This window comes from Nomascus leucogenys, chromosome 1a, assembly GCF_006542625.1.
Source record: "Nomascus leucogenys isolate Asia chromosome 1a, Asia_NLE_v1, whole genome shotgun sequence".
NCBI classification, from domain to species: Eukaryota; Metazoa; Chordata; class Mammalia; order Primates; family Hylobatidae; genus Nomascus; species Nomascus leucogenys.
In genome coordinates, this window is record NC_044381.1 from 14830937 (window position 1) to 14846278 (window position 15342).

At 34.7% G+C, this 15342-nt stretch overlaps 1 protein-coding gene across 12 annotated transcripts in view; it reads right to left on the reverse strand.

Moving 5' to 3' along the window:
* The window catches only part of NFIB (nuclear factor I B), a 234496-nt gene that overhangs the window by 25258 nt on the left and 193896 nt on the right, over positions 1-15342 (reverse strand). For 6 of the 12 annotated variants that reach the window (XM_003260428.4, XM_003260429.4, XM_030815365.1 and 3 more), the window contains one exon: positions 13381-13565. In XM_003260428.4, the coding sequence (XP_003260476.1) occupies positions 13381-13565 (185 nt within the window). Of the gene's footprint in view, positions 1-5962; positions 6046-9141; positions 9308-13380; positions 13566-15342 lie in introns of all 12 variants that reach the window. The other 6 variants (XM_030815159.1, XM_030815144.1, XM_030815425.1 and 3 more) reach the window with 3 other exon arrangements.

Here is a 15342-nt window from a genome sequence, read left to right on the forward strand (position 1 = left end):
CTCCAGACCCTCAATGAAACAGATTTTTAAGGGGTGGAGGTTCTTTTTGCGGGGGAAGACAGATGCTTAAAAGGATTAACACTCCAATATTCATACTTTGGATTAGGAGAATTTTATTTTATTGCTATTATTAATTACCTACATGGAGCAAATTAAATGGTCTCTGGATGAATAGCATGTAACCTCTGAAGGAATGGTATGAACAAGAAAAATGGTCAGAATAAAATTGTATTGTATGTTTCACATACAACACATGCAAAAAACAAACAAACAAACAAAAAAAAACCAAAACAACAAAAAAAGATACTCAAGATCATCCTCATATCTTAAAAGTCACTTCTAACGCCAATTTCTGAAACCCATGTTTCCTGATATTTAATTTAATTAGCAGAAGTAGAATTAATTTAAATGAATATGCATAGTCCATGAGCAGAATAAACATTATTAACCATAAATCATAAGATAAGTATTAGAAAATGAAAGTTTTTTTTTTTAATTAGAGGCTACTACAACTTGTAAATTTTAAGGTTTCAAGGGACTTTGGAGCTCATGTAGTTCAACCTCTTCATTTTCCTTTCCAAGGTTTAAGGACTTGTCCAAGGTTAGAAATGCCCTGTCACATCAACACTAAAACTCAAACCTTCTGACTCCTAATTCCTGGTTCTCACCCACTACACCAGTTGCCTGTCATTGTTCCTTTCCTACCCTGTCCTTTATGTGCAGTTCAAGAATATTTAATGCTAAAATATCTGTAAATATAACCTTCAGAATTCCCTCTACCTCCCTGATTCAACTGAGATCTAAGTTAATATTTTCAGAAAAGAAGATAATTTTTTCCTTGTGTTTTTGTTGATTAAAGTTTAAGGTTATATAAAACGTAATTTTACTTTTACATTAATTAGAACAGCTTATCTGGATATTAGTCTTTGATTCCCAGTAAAGGTAAGTGAACAAACCCTTGAATGACAAAAGACAATGGAAGGATTTTTTGAATTTAAGAACTAGCCAAAGAGCTAAACATTTGCATAGCCATTATTTCGACTGAAACTTCCTTTAAATGTGTTTCCTTTCAAGCTAGCATACATGAAAAGTGACCTCTTATCCACTTACATACCTACCCAGAAGTCATGTGATAGCGTTTTACGTCAAGCTGTCAATTATGATAACAGACACAATAAGAACAGCCCAAGTGTTGATAGCCTGCTTCCTGACTGTATTGAAAAGTTTGTTCATAGTCCACTTGTGTCCTTTTAATTGCTTGCCTCTAATAAATGACTACCTTTCCAATGGTAGTACCAAGCTTTGGCTTTGCCATTTGCCAGGACAAATATTATAAGAAGATTTAAAGTAATATCTTAGTTTAAAAAAATCCTACAGAGGTAATTTCTTAAAAAGGCCATTTTGTGTAACAGAAATTTTCAGTGTAATGAGAAGTACTTTCAAATTCTAGTTTTAAAAACAAAAGTGTTATAAAAAAAGTGTTGAAACAATTTAAATATAAACTAGACCAGTAATTGAAATTCAAATAATAGCATTATATAGTCATGCAAGAGATGTAACATGCTGAAGCCCAAGCACCAATAAAATCCATGCAATTGTGAGAAGTAATGCAAAGACCTGAATTGATCAGGCCACTGATTCATTAGCTCTTATTAGAGGTAATATATATACAGTCAGGAGATTATAATTTTGAGATTACAAAAATGAGACCGATTTCTTATAAACTAGACTTTACTTGACTTTATTGTCTCACTTAGGGAAGGCAAAAGTGAGCTCCTAATTTATTCAATTGAAATCTCAAATATACATCAAAGGTTAATATGTACTTCAATGGCTTGTTTGGATGGTGAACTTTTATTTCTAAGCAAGAAGCTTCTCAGCTGCAAACATTTTATTTCCAACTTACAGTGAGATTTTTAAATATATGTTGATGTACAATAGTAAGAATTTAGGCTCTTATTATGACGTTAGACTCAAATGTAATGGTGATAATCAAATTAGCCAGATTCTCTTGTATTAATACTACCAAACTTTCTATGATAGCAAAGGAAGGAGGCCTGAAATTAGCAACTCACTATGAGGTAGACCAGATAAGAAACTGGTGCTAATTCAAGTAAGTTGTCTCATATTATTCATCCATGCTAAAACTGTTAGACTGAATTATAAAATAATTTCTATATTTTCTAAGCAACATCCAACACTCTGATTGATAGTTCCCATTTTCTCAGGGAGATAAAATTTGGGAAACGTGGTTACTTCATTGCCTATCATAATGAATTTGCACAATGTGTTCATGAATTATAAAGTATGAGAGAGAAAAGGATATACTGCATTTTACTAAACTTCTATGAAGTTAAGTCAGAGGGGGCGGGTGTTCCACATTTCTGAAAATGTTCCAAACCATGAAAAGACATTTCTCAGCAGAGACTAATGAGTTCAGTTTGCCAAAGCAGGACCCATGAGTTCTTCAAGCCACCAAAACCATCTTCCAATAGAAAAAAAGTTAAAGAAGAATGAAGCTCCAATTGAAGTTCTGATTTTAAGATTTCCCCCATGCCAATAGCAAATGCAATAACTAAGCCAATAATCCCAAAGACAGACTAGTTCTAGACTTGAAAAGTATTCAAGATTGTGTTAAGAGATAAAGAAAAAGTCTGAAGTCAAATACTGATCAGCTGGTATGTGCTGACTATTATGACAGATTAGAGAGGATTATTTTTAATGGCAGATTATCAACTGGTTTACATGAACCTTTTTGAAATAGTCTTCAGGACTATGTGAATTTATTTTTTAGACTCAAATGAGATATATTTTCAGTGATAGGTGAACTTCCTTCCAGTCAGAATAAACTAGTATTCTCAAGCAGTTAGCAACCAATGTCATCAGCAATAATTATTATAAAAAGGAACACGAAGATGTATAATTACTAATAACAATTGTCTGTGTACCAAGTAAATGATATAAAAGTGTATACTTTTAGTATTCAGATTTGACACTATCAATGTCTTACTCTTACAGGTAAAGTACAGGGTTCATTTTAACATTACAAAGCTTTTCATCTTAATTTGATAATGCTAGTAAGCTTATGTATTAGAAAATGACCATATTGGAAACTCCACTGTATTATCATCTTGTGGAAAGATTATTTATGAAATAGTCAAAATTACACAACCACTTTAAATTTATCATTAACTCTAATTTATGTAGGCTGTATTAAAGTTCTTTTCTAAGAAAAAAACAACACTCAAAACTACACATCAGTACTTTTCATAACCTAAAAGGATAAATCTTTATAAAGCAGCCACCATGAACTGAAGAATGTACCTGGTGACGATATTTATTCTTAAAGGGTCATCTATATTAAAGGCTATAGGGAATGTTTAAAAGAACCCTCTCAGACTAAAGCACTGCCTTTCTAATTTTGAATTTCTCCTAGCTAATATAACATGATTGATTACCTTTATTTCATGTACCCCTTGATTTTCCTTTTCATTCATCATTGAGTGCTTTAAACCAAATGCATTTAGAAACTGCCTCTAGAAGAGTGGTCTCTTTTAAATCTTTGTAAAGTAATGAAAGGACACAGTAAATCAATCTCATTTCTACTGAAGGAAAGAATAATCTTTACTCTACTGAAGTCATTCAAACTATTTCTGTCTCTTTATTCCTGGACAGTAAACATAAAACTTCATTTCTATAATTCTTTTAAAATTTGAAAGGCTAAAATGAATAGGCTTTTGACTCTAGCCTTAGTTTCCTAATATACATCTGTAGCATGATATGCATTTATTTACAGGTATTTTCTGCATGCCTCAAAACTGGAGTTCATTATGTAATAAAGCATATATGGGCTTCTTCAAATTAAAAAGTAGTACTAACTCTTTCATTACGTAGAGGACAAATTATCTGTCTGCATGGTATTTAACATTTTCAGCTATAAAGAACATTTGTTTTTGCTTCCAAAGATTAATATATAGCATGTATTCCATGAGTATTAACCATAGTTGACTGAACAAAATGTATTCTTATTGTAAGCAGTCTTGATTCAGTGTTGTCCACTTAAATAAGTGGCTGTCTTCTTTGATTTTAAAATAGTTTCTAGTTCTAGAACTCATAGTTTTTAAAATATATCATGTGCCAGAATGCTATCTACATTAAAATTAATATTTTCACGATGCTTGCTAAGTTTTCTTGATATATTTTTAGATATGTGAGAGGAGAAGTAACTCATATTAATGGACTTTAGTAATCACAATTACATGAGGCTTCAACATTTATCATAAGGGATAAGAAAATTAAAGCTGCCATAGATTAGGGTAGTGGAGGAGGAAGACTGCCTCCAAATACATGGATTTGGTTAGAGTATTCTAACTAGCATTTGGGGCTAAAGGTTTAAACAATGGAGGCATATTTTATGCATTAAAAATTAACTGGAAATTAGAGATGTGTCATAAAGAATAATGCAAATCCCATGAGAAAAATATTCCTCAGAATATGTGTAATGATTTTTAAAAGAACAAGTTTTTAAACCTATACATCCTGCATATGTTTTTTAAAAAACACAATGGACACATACATTTGTCAAACACAACCATATTCTAGTCATTGTAAGTCATTTCATATTATAGCAATTTTAGAGGTGAAAAAAAAGCAACATTCCAGAGAATTATGTTGAGAAGCCAATGGCTGGCAAAACCACTAATTATTATTTGGTATTTTCATAACTGTGTACAGATGTTTTCAGTTAGTTCTCACTCTTTTGGTTTGTTTTGTTTTGCTTTTTTTAAACCTGGCGAAACATCAAGTATCCTGAATAAGCTATCATCTTTATGATTTTCTCTGAGCTCTGCATGTGGTGACCTTTAATATGCAGTCTGCCCCCTTGGGCTGCAACTGGAAAGGACTTGAGAACTCCACACCAAGCACAGTTGAGGCAGGCCACAACAAGGGTATGTGAGGTGAACAGATCAAGAATGAAGTAAGTGGGCAAAAGTATCTTACTACCTATACAAAAACTCATATATATGCACAGGCAATTTATAAATAAAGAGCAAGTTAGTTAACACCAGCTCTTTATTATTTATTATAGCCTAATTTTCCCCTAGGTAATATTTTGCATACTGTTAATTTCAAACTGCTCTGCGATCAAAACTTGAGAGCAGCAAACATATGCATCATAAAATATATTTAAATTTGGAACTATTTAGAATTATTTCTCTTATCCTGTAACTAGAATCGTGGGATTTCTACATTGGTATGGTCCATGCTTTTGACTGTGGCTGATCTGTTTATAAGCCACCATTAATCCTGGCTGTATATGTTCACAGTTTGGGTAAACACTTCATTTGCATTAAATTTACAGCATTAATGAGATGTGAAATTTAAAATGCTACTAGAAACATAAATGATGTAAGAAAGCAGAACCAAAAAAAGTGTTTTATCACATCTGAAATCAGTAAACCAATTTAAAGCTATTAAAATAGGAATGAAGTGTCGCCTGAGATTTTAGCTTCATAACTCATCATCTTGGACTAAAATACAAATGTGAGGAGCAAAACATCTGGAAAATATGAAATCACTCAAAAACTCGAATTATATACTGCTTCTATTCTAGTTGGCTTTTAAAACAGTTTGCAGTTTTTGTCTTTGAAAGCTATAGTCTGTAAGTTCTCCATAGCCAATGAGACTGAGAAAAATACACTTTGGCTGAAACACTATTACTCATGCATGTTATCAGTATATGCTACAGAGATGGAAAAGGTCATGAGCCAATTCGAGAAACTCTCCTCAAAGAGGTGAGAAACAAAGGATCAATGAGAAAAAATTCTGGGAAATGAAATGATCAGTTTTGGTCTCAGAAGCCCCAGGAGCCCCCTTCTGAGTCCGGATCTGAGAGGCAACATGGAGAAGCACGGAAGCGAAAGCGTGGCTACACCGTCACACCTGGGTGAAACTTGCCCACCTGTTGCTGATGTAGGAAGGATGGGTCTCTTGGGCTTAGTCCCACATATCGATTGGCTTGAGATGTGCCTGAGGCTGTGTAGGCTGATTAAGGAAGAACAAAAACAAAGATAAAAATTGTGAACTATCAGAACGAACACCCTGTCCATGTATAAGAAACCCAGAGAAGTGGGATTTGCAACCAAAAAAAAAGTGTCTTCATTTCTCTTCTCTTCTCTTTTGTCTGAGTAAATACCAGGTGATAGAAAAGAAATAATAATTGACTTCAAATCAACTAGTTTATTCCCCCTAAAGAATCTATCCAGTAAAGCAGATCTCATACTTCAGTGTGGGTGTCTCACACTTACATGCTCTAGTAACTGCCCTGCGGAGTTACTAAGGATTGGATAAATAGAAGGGCCCTATTCCCAGATGTACTTTTTCACCAGACAGTAGTTGTCTAATATGAAATAATCAATGATGGTATATGATTCTAAATGTAAAGCAGACTGAAAGTCCGCCAGGAAAAAGTGACAGCTTTTAATGATGGAATTTAAGCAGATGTGCTTAATGATATGGGATGGAAAATGTCTTCCTTAAAATTCTTGCTAAAAAGGAAATCAAATCTTACTATCACGAAGGAGGAGCCTATATCACGTAGAATGAATCAGCTCGGTATTTTAGCTGTGAAAATGGCCTCAAGTCTGATAGGAATGTTTTTGAAAAAAATACTTCCCATAAGCACACATACAAAAATCGATTTCTTGTAATTGATCCAGGAAGGAAGCTGATGCACCTTTAAACAGCTGGCCACTAGGTAATAAGTATATATGGTGACTACTCCTTACATTGTTATAGTCTCATTTGCAAGTACTTTTCGTACAATTGCTTTTTGCTTTTTGGTACAGAGTAAATTTTTCACACACACACAAAAAAATGAATAGGGAGCTACTCCTAAAGACTTGTTACTTTTCACAAGGAAAGGAGTAAGGTATCTTCCCAGAACTAGGCAATCCCACTGCTCCATATTACCATGTATTACCTTTATTGTTCTGAAGAAAGCTACACTGTTTGGTTTAAAACCACCAGATTAATGAGGAATCCAGGCTTCATTTTAAATGAACTGGCTTTCTAAAACCAATATATTAATTCTGCCTTGTTCACTTAAAGGACTGCAGAATTTGATCCATGGAAGCTTTTTTAGGTCAACTTTTTAAAAACAGTGAAGATGCTCACAATTCATATTTTAATTGCTCCTGAATAAGGGGCCATGCAAGGCAGCCATCAGCAACCAGTGACCCCTACTCAATCTCCAAGCCTCTGGAATTCACCACACCTCACAGACAGCCGGAGAGGAGCCTCAGCCTTACAGAAGAGCGCCAAGTCTATGCTGCTTTTTCTTTTCAACTATGAGAAAGAGCTTTCCTTGGCTTCTGTGATTTCTTTGACCATAGTACTGTATCAATTCAATGACCAGTTTTTTATTACTGGTGGTGCCTAGGAAGCTGGAGCTACAAGCTTGTTTATAGGAAAGAAAAACTACTCACTATGTTTCTTTTATGTAGGAGTGGAAAATGGACTGATGCAGCCATCTTTATACAACCAAGATACTCCTTTTGAATATTTTGTAATTTTACTAGTCAAATCAGATCCCCTTTTGAACAACCTGTATGTAAGTATAAAAACAATTCATTAACAAACAGGCTGAGGGTACTCCCATAAGTGAGCTGTGATCATCTGGGTCTGATCCTCTCCTGAATCTCTTCTATTAATAACACCATAAGAGTAGGCATCAGAGTTTCCAGAACTTGGTTTTGACCATTTATCCTGTGATAATCTTTCAACTACTTAAAAAAATCTTTGTTTTCTATGTGCTTTTATTCAAATTGCTGACATTGTTTGCTCAAAGATGTCAAGACATCCACTTTTAAAATGATTACTTAGTGTTTTGGTGACTGTAATGCACATAGCAAACCTTTAGAACAAAATAATTTTTAGTTTTTCCTGAGTGGGTCGCATCCATCTGTGCATTCAGGGAAGTATTCTAAGCATTAAGAATTACTGATGGGTATTACAAGCCTATAGGAACTTATTAATTTACGAGGCTCATGAATTTTGAGAAAGAAATGCTGAATTCACTGTACAAAGTATTGTCCATTTTTATTATAGGGTTCCTTCCTAGTCTTTCAGAAACCATAAAAAAAAAAAAGAGCATCTTTCCAATGGCTGAGAAAGAATGAGTGGTGCATGCCTCTGATTGTCTCTGATTCACATGGAAATTTCAAGATCATGGGGATTTTCTTGCTCTAAGAAAGAAAAATAAAAGGTTTGAATTTAAGATATCTGTATAACTGGTGAGGTGCATGCTAATTCCACAAATTCCATAGCTTTATCCATTCTACTTCACCAATTTGTACATTCTAGCTCCAGTACTAAGAAGCTGACAGTTGGGTGAAACCACCTCAAAATTAATTTCTTCTATACTTCTGAGTATTTTACATGAAAAAACAAAGGAATGATGTGGCTTATTGGTATGTGTTAGGAAGGTTCACTGGCTAAATCTCTGACATTTAAATGTTATGGCCACACTAAAAAGCACAGTATTTGATGTACCATGATAGGCAAAATAATCAAAAGGTTTTAAAAAAAAGCTTGCAGATAATGAAAGTACAGGTAGCTTACATGTGCCTAATACTAAGTTTTGAAATGTCCTCATCTGTTCCCAACCTTATGTAACTGTTTTTAACAATGACATAACCTACAATGATGTAAACATGCAATTACCTTACAGAGGCACTGATTCCATCTGCTTTGTGAAGGGGCTTGATTTCTATAGGAATGCTCCAAAAAGTACCAATTACCTAATCTCTCTTTGGGTGATATGAAAACTTTGTATTCTGCGTTATGTTACTTAGTGCAATTTCAATGTATACCTTGAACAAGCAGGCATGACTTATCATTTTTGTTATAGCTGTTAACTTAAACAAATGAGCTTCTCCCTTTTCAAATATGACTCACTGACTGGAATTTGAGAAGAGAGAGCCTGTGATAGCAGGGCCACATCCATGCCTGCTAGCTCCACTTAAATGAGAAATCTCCATCTGGTCGGGTAGCTGGAAAAATTGCCGTGTTTTCCACCTTGGATCAGATATCCAATGGTGCCTTTGATGGACATTTCTCATTTCCTATGGAAATACTTACTGGTTGCTGTAGGTGAAGCTGCCTCACCTTCAGTGGATGTAGTGATGGGTTTAGTATCTGTCATGCTCAGGGTCACAGGTCGCACTGCACTGGGATGGGGAGAGGGTGCCAAGACAGGAGTGAAATGGCCAGGCACTTTCCCTACTACTTGACCACTGCTGTTAGGCTACAAAACAAAAACAGAATGCCGGGTGAAGCAATCCAAAAGGCAGTCATCTTGTCCAACAAGTCCACTCAGCACACACGACTGTGTGGATCCAGCACACTGCGCATAGGCGCCACACAGGCCCTCTCGAGTCGGAGTTGCAGAGGCCAGTCAATGGTTGGTAGTAATAAGGAGCAGCAGCATTTCAAAGAAGGTTTTCATCTTCATGGTATAGGTTAATTCCTCTTTACAGCACCCCTGAGAGCCAGGTAGACTTGATCCTTTCATGTAGTAGGCCAAGAAACTCAAGTGCAGACTTAAATGCTTAGCCCAAAGGCTGAAATGGAATTCCTTACTGAACTAGCTAGAGTTGGAACCCAATGCTTCCTTATTCTCTGCTCTTCATTTTCTATAATGAGTCAGTTTTGGCTTTTAGAACGCAATTTTCACCTACATGATGATATCACTGAAACAAAGGACACAAAAATATCTAGGAGATCAAACACAACGAATTCTGGAATTTTCATCATTTACAGTCAAGAGCCATTCTCCTGCATACAAAACTCTAGCTCTCTTACACACAGGTGTGCTGAGATGCACACATTAGGCAATTTAGATTCCGAGATCTACGGTCAACTTTTGATGACTTACTAATACAAGAAGATGAATGAGATGTAAAGCATCTAAAATTTCAGAGCTCATACAATGATATAAAATGCTGAGCTACGTTTGTCCTTACACCTACAAATAAAAGATTTCCAAAGTAAATTAAATTGTACTGAGGGGAAGCAGAGGACAAGCAAACGAACATTGTTATTTGAGTTACTCTTCCATCCATGGTGGTGCATGGAGAGTTACACAAAACATTTATTGTTGACATTTGTGGGAATTAACTGAGCAAATCCCCTGGGCAATGATAGAAAAGATATTATTATCTGAGTTTTAGCCCCTGGGTACAAAAATAGTTTCCGTGGTAGGAAACAAAATCCTAAGGATACACTCTTTGAAGAAATAGTGGAATATCTTTTTCTAGACTGAGAATGTTATTTTTGATTATACCCATGTTGGAATTCTCCACTGCACGGTGTTCATCACAATTTGCTGGGAGGCTATTCTCGACAAGTATATAGTCTTTATAATCTGAACTGTTAAAGGCAAAAAAAATAATGAAGCAGAATATTTTTCTAAATATCTGCACATAAATTACAAGTAGACATTTATTTAGAGAAAAAGATGAACAGCTAATAACACTTAAATATTGTGACTTAGAGACATGAACTGAGTCTTCGGTTAGGCTCCTCAGAGGCCACATTATTTATTCTATAAAGAAAATGGACTTCCTGAATATCCTGATTATTCATCACAGGTAATTTTAAGTATTTAACTTGATGTCAGGAAAATTGACCAGAGTTTTCCAATATGGAAACCTATGGGAGAATTACATCTTTAAACTAATTTTATTCAAAATATTCCATTGAATAGCATGACTGTCTCACTATAATTGGTGCAGCAGTAATGCAATTAATCTCAAAATTGCTGTGGGGAGGAAAAGGCATCTCAGTTGCTTATCTTAAAAATCAAAATCAGTGCAGTGCTGGAGAATATTGGGAAGCAACAGCTGACTAGAAGTGAATGGTGAAGGAATACTGATTTTTTTCCATTTCTAAAGCTAAAATGGTAAATACCAAGAATTCTATTTTGAAATGCAAATTAATTGGTTTTGAGTTGGAGTTAAAAATCAAAGCAGATACACTGTTCCTTAAAAAAAAAATCTGCACTTTACTATAAAGACCCATTTTTCCTTTCAAAGGGAAAAAGTAGTTTGTTTCAACAGCAGACCATCCATTTCTGGTTATCTGAACACTGGAAATAAGTGCTTTAAACATCTTAAGAAAGAAGACAGGTCTCATTTTATCATTAGTGGTACATTCAATGGTAAAAATGTTTCTACATACAGTGTTCACCAAAACAGTTTGAAAGTACCTACCTGGAACAAAATGTCTGGAGCAGAATGACAATAATTTCAAGGAAATGCTGCCACCAAATATATTATCTTACCCTGACCATTCTACAAACTTCACCTACTGGAATTGAACAACATGAACTAGTAGACACTTCTCTCATTTGAAAAGAATAAAGGTGACAAAGAAAGAATTCCCAAGCCAATGCAGACAACTTTCCTAAAACTCAGGGTCAGAAGAATTGAGGGCTATTTTCTCCTCAGTTTTCTACTGGTTCAAACAGATGAAGCTACACTAAAAATTTATATCATTTAAGGCTGTTCATAGATGAACTTTTATACTGTAGATAGAAAAGAGAGATGTCTTGTCTGAAGGTGAAGCTAACAGCATTAGGAAAGGATTATTCTACTTTACACACGGTTCCTATTATACAAAATCCTGAGAGTTTTTTGGTTGCTTGTTTTTTTTTTTTTTTGAGATGAGAGTAATATGCTTCTCTTAGAAGGTGATATGTATCTTGAAAAGGTGAAGAAAAACTGAGAACAATATAGGCAGATTATCACCTAATATGCCCTCTTAACTTATAAAGAAATTGAAATATACGTAAAACAAGCACTGAATAATTAAAGAAATGTGTAACACTAAGGGCCTGATTTTAATTTGCATAATTTTTCCCCTAACAGTGCCTAATTAAGACATCAGTTAAAAAAAAAAAAATCCAATGGAACTCTAAGATTTTCCACACTGAATTAACGTTAAGGACTTTTAATGGATGTCTTAATTAGACTTTGTTATTCATGGAAATTCTACACAAATTAAAATCAGACCTTGTGTGCACTGTTCCCAGCTGAGTCTAGCAAAATGCTCTATGGAACTGAGACTTCTGAATCCATGTGCTGACAACAAATTTTATTTCTAAACGATATACTAAGATCCCACTCTTACTTAGCTGTCTTTTGTACTTCAGTCATGAAAAGTGCTACAACATTTTAACATTTTCTTCTAAAATACAAATAATAATTTTAACTTCAAATTCAAAATTCAATATTGAGTTTAATATCTTAATCAGTCAAACTAAAAGTAATGATAACTTTTTAAGTAACCCAAAGGGTCCTGGATATATTGTTATTCTAAATTAAAAGTTCAGAAAGGACCATTTTGTTTCATTTTAACAAATTAAGACCAAAGGGATTTTTTTCTCACTTTTCTTTGCTAATTATAAATTGATAGACACACACTATTTACTAGCATTTTAGGAAGTGTTCCACAGTAGTAATGACAGTTTGTGAAAATTCTCCAAAATATTAAAAGGTATAATGAGTGGACAGGAGTCTTAGAGGTAAAGCAGCAAAGCTAAATACCAGATCCTAATATCAAAATTACATGTTTTAGATATTACAATTATTGATAGCCCCAGGTCTGGCACAAAGACTGTCTACTTGATTGTGGAAAATGCTCATGTACCAAATTCCTATGAAGTAACCTCTCGGTAGAAGAAACCACATGTCTAGGGGAGTGAGAAATGCTCATGAGTCACTACACTTACAAAATGAATCCCCAAAACCGCTGCACAATGTTTCCAAAAAAAAAAAAAAAATAGGCGCTTCTAGTAATGTCACTCATTATTAAATGTAAGTCATGTCTCTGCAAAGAATATTCAAGTAGTCATCAAACACTGAGAATGTTTACATTACCAAAGCTTATTTTAATACCTAATAGTTGGTCTATAAATACAACTGTAAGTTCTTTTGTGTGTGTTTATTTTAGCACATACCTTACTCCTGCCTGAAATAAGCACATTGTCTCTGTGTCAAACCAGGTATTTAAGAGGCGTGAACTCCAGCCCAGAGCCTTCCTGTCAATGTACTTTCTGCATAAACTTTCCCTTCAGTCAGTGAAAATCCAAAAACATTAAACCATCTTCACAAATGTACCCTTTGGGGCAACACACTTCCTACCTGTCATTCAGCCACCTTTAAATAAAAACTTATTGAGTCACCAAGCAACTTCCTGAAGATGGATTTCAAGGCTTGACGTTCTGCCAGACACACTGTCTGACTAACCTTTGTGTCTCAGAATTAGACCTGTCCCATCTCCCTTAGGTGCTAATCTTATTTTCTCTCTTATTTTTACCTGGCTGGTTTGTGGACTGGATGGGTCATAAGAAGGTACATAGTTCTTCAGAGTATCCTGAGGATTCAGGTGGGGAGGATATCTGATTGTTGGATGAGAAAAGTAGCTCGATGGGGCTGGAGGAAGGATAGCTTGTGTTGGAAATGGCAACGGTGAAGGCGGAGGTGGAGTTCGAGTTGAGATGACTGCAAAGACAGAAAAGGAAAGATTGACTCGTCAGCTGGTTACCTTATTGCTCCATTCTGATCCTGAAGAATGCTGTGAAACTACAAAACTGATAAACATTCATTTTTGTCCCCATGATTTAACCAAGCTCTCCTAAAACAACAGTTACTTTTTCATTTTTATTCTCAACACCAGTACTGCTAACTACACAGAGACAAAACATCACTCTAGAAAATTAACAATCTTGCTTCCTAGCTCTGTGAGTGGTTACAAAATAAGTTTCTCTTTTATAGGTTATGTCAATACTTGATAAAACACTTCTTTTCAACAGTTATATCCTGTTGAAAACATATTCTTTGATTATAAAATCTTTAGGCCGGGTGCAGTAGCTCACACCTGTAATCCCAGCACTTTGGGCGGCCGAGGCGGGTGGATCACCTGAGCTCAGGAGTTCGAGACCAGCCTGGCTAACATGGTGAAACCTCATCTCTACTGAAAATACAAAAAATTAGCCGAGCGTGGTAATGGGCACCTGTAATCCCAGCTACTTGGGAGCTTAAGGCAGGAGAATCACTTGAATCCAGGAGATGGAGGTTGCAGTGAGCCGAGATGGCGCCATTGCACTCCAACCTGGCAACAGAACAAGACTCCATCTCAAACAAACAAACAAACAAACAAAAAACACTTCGTCTCATAAGTCCAGAGCAAGTCACAGCATTAAGTAGAGGGCAAAAGACCCAAAAATTTTCTACCAAAATTAAAAACAAAAGTGAAATTCAATTTCAAATAAAACATTTCCGTATACATCCTACCTGGCAGTTGTTTAGAAGGAAAGACAATCACTAATACAACGTCATCTCATGTCATTTATAATTGTCTGGTCATGGTATAAATGCTTATGAACACTGGAACATAGAGCTAGAAACTCTCCTAATGAAAATGTTTCTTTCAAAACCAAAAGAGCTCTATTCTGCAACTATTTTTCTTTCTACTTTAACTTTTACTATATGTAGTTTAAAAGATATTGTTAATATAAAACCAAGAATAAAACACACAGCAATGAAAATTTAAACTTTCATATAGGTAAGTATATTACTTTACCCATAAATCACATATTTTATAATAATTTTATAAATGGAAATACTATATAAAACACATGCAATGTGGACAATGTTCAATTTTACTATAACTTTTCAACATTAGTATTCTTATAATTTATTGTTCAGTTTTTGAAATATAAATCAAGTTTGAAAGATGGAGAAAGAGTGTAATCATATGATCATTATCTCTATAATGTTGAGAGAAATAATCACAGAAATACAAATTAAAACTACCAACAAATATATGTAGAAGTGAACAGTAAATATCTTCCTATTTAATATTTCCCAATTCAAATAATAGGAAATTATAAAAGATAAATGTCTAATGTTTTATAAGACAACTTAAAGATTATGAAAAAAATAAATTCTAGCCATAACCTATAAAGGGAAATCACCTGGAATGATTTATCTCCAACTTTGAAACTACGTGGGTGGGGGGGGCCTATTTATGGGATGTATTGCTTACCTCTCCCAAAAAAAACTTTTTCAGAAGATACAAGAAATTAAGAATGTATGTAATAGAAGAAACATAAATTCAATTTTATAGTGACAACTTTGTTCTCTGAACGTCCAGAGCACTGTTTCAGAAATTCTCTGTATTGTTCTTACAATGCAGATCCCGTGGTCTACACACAGACCTAGGGGATCAGGACCTCTAGGGGTAAGGCACCAAAATGTATATTTTAAATAAGTGTCC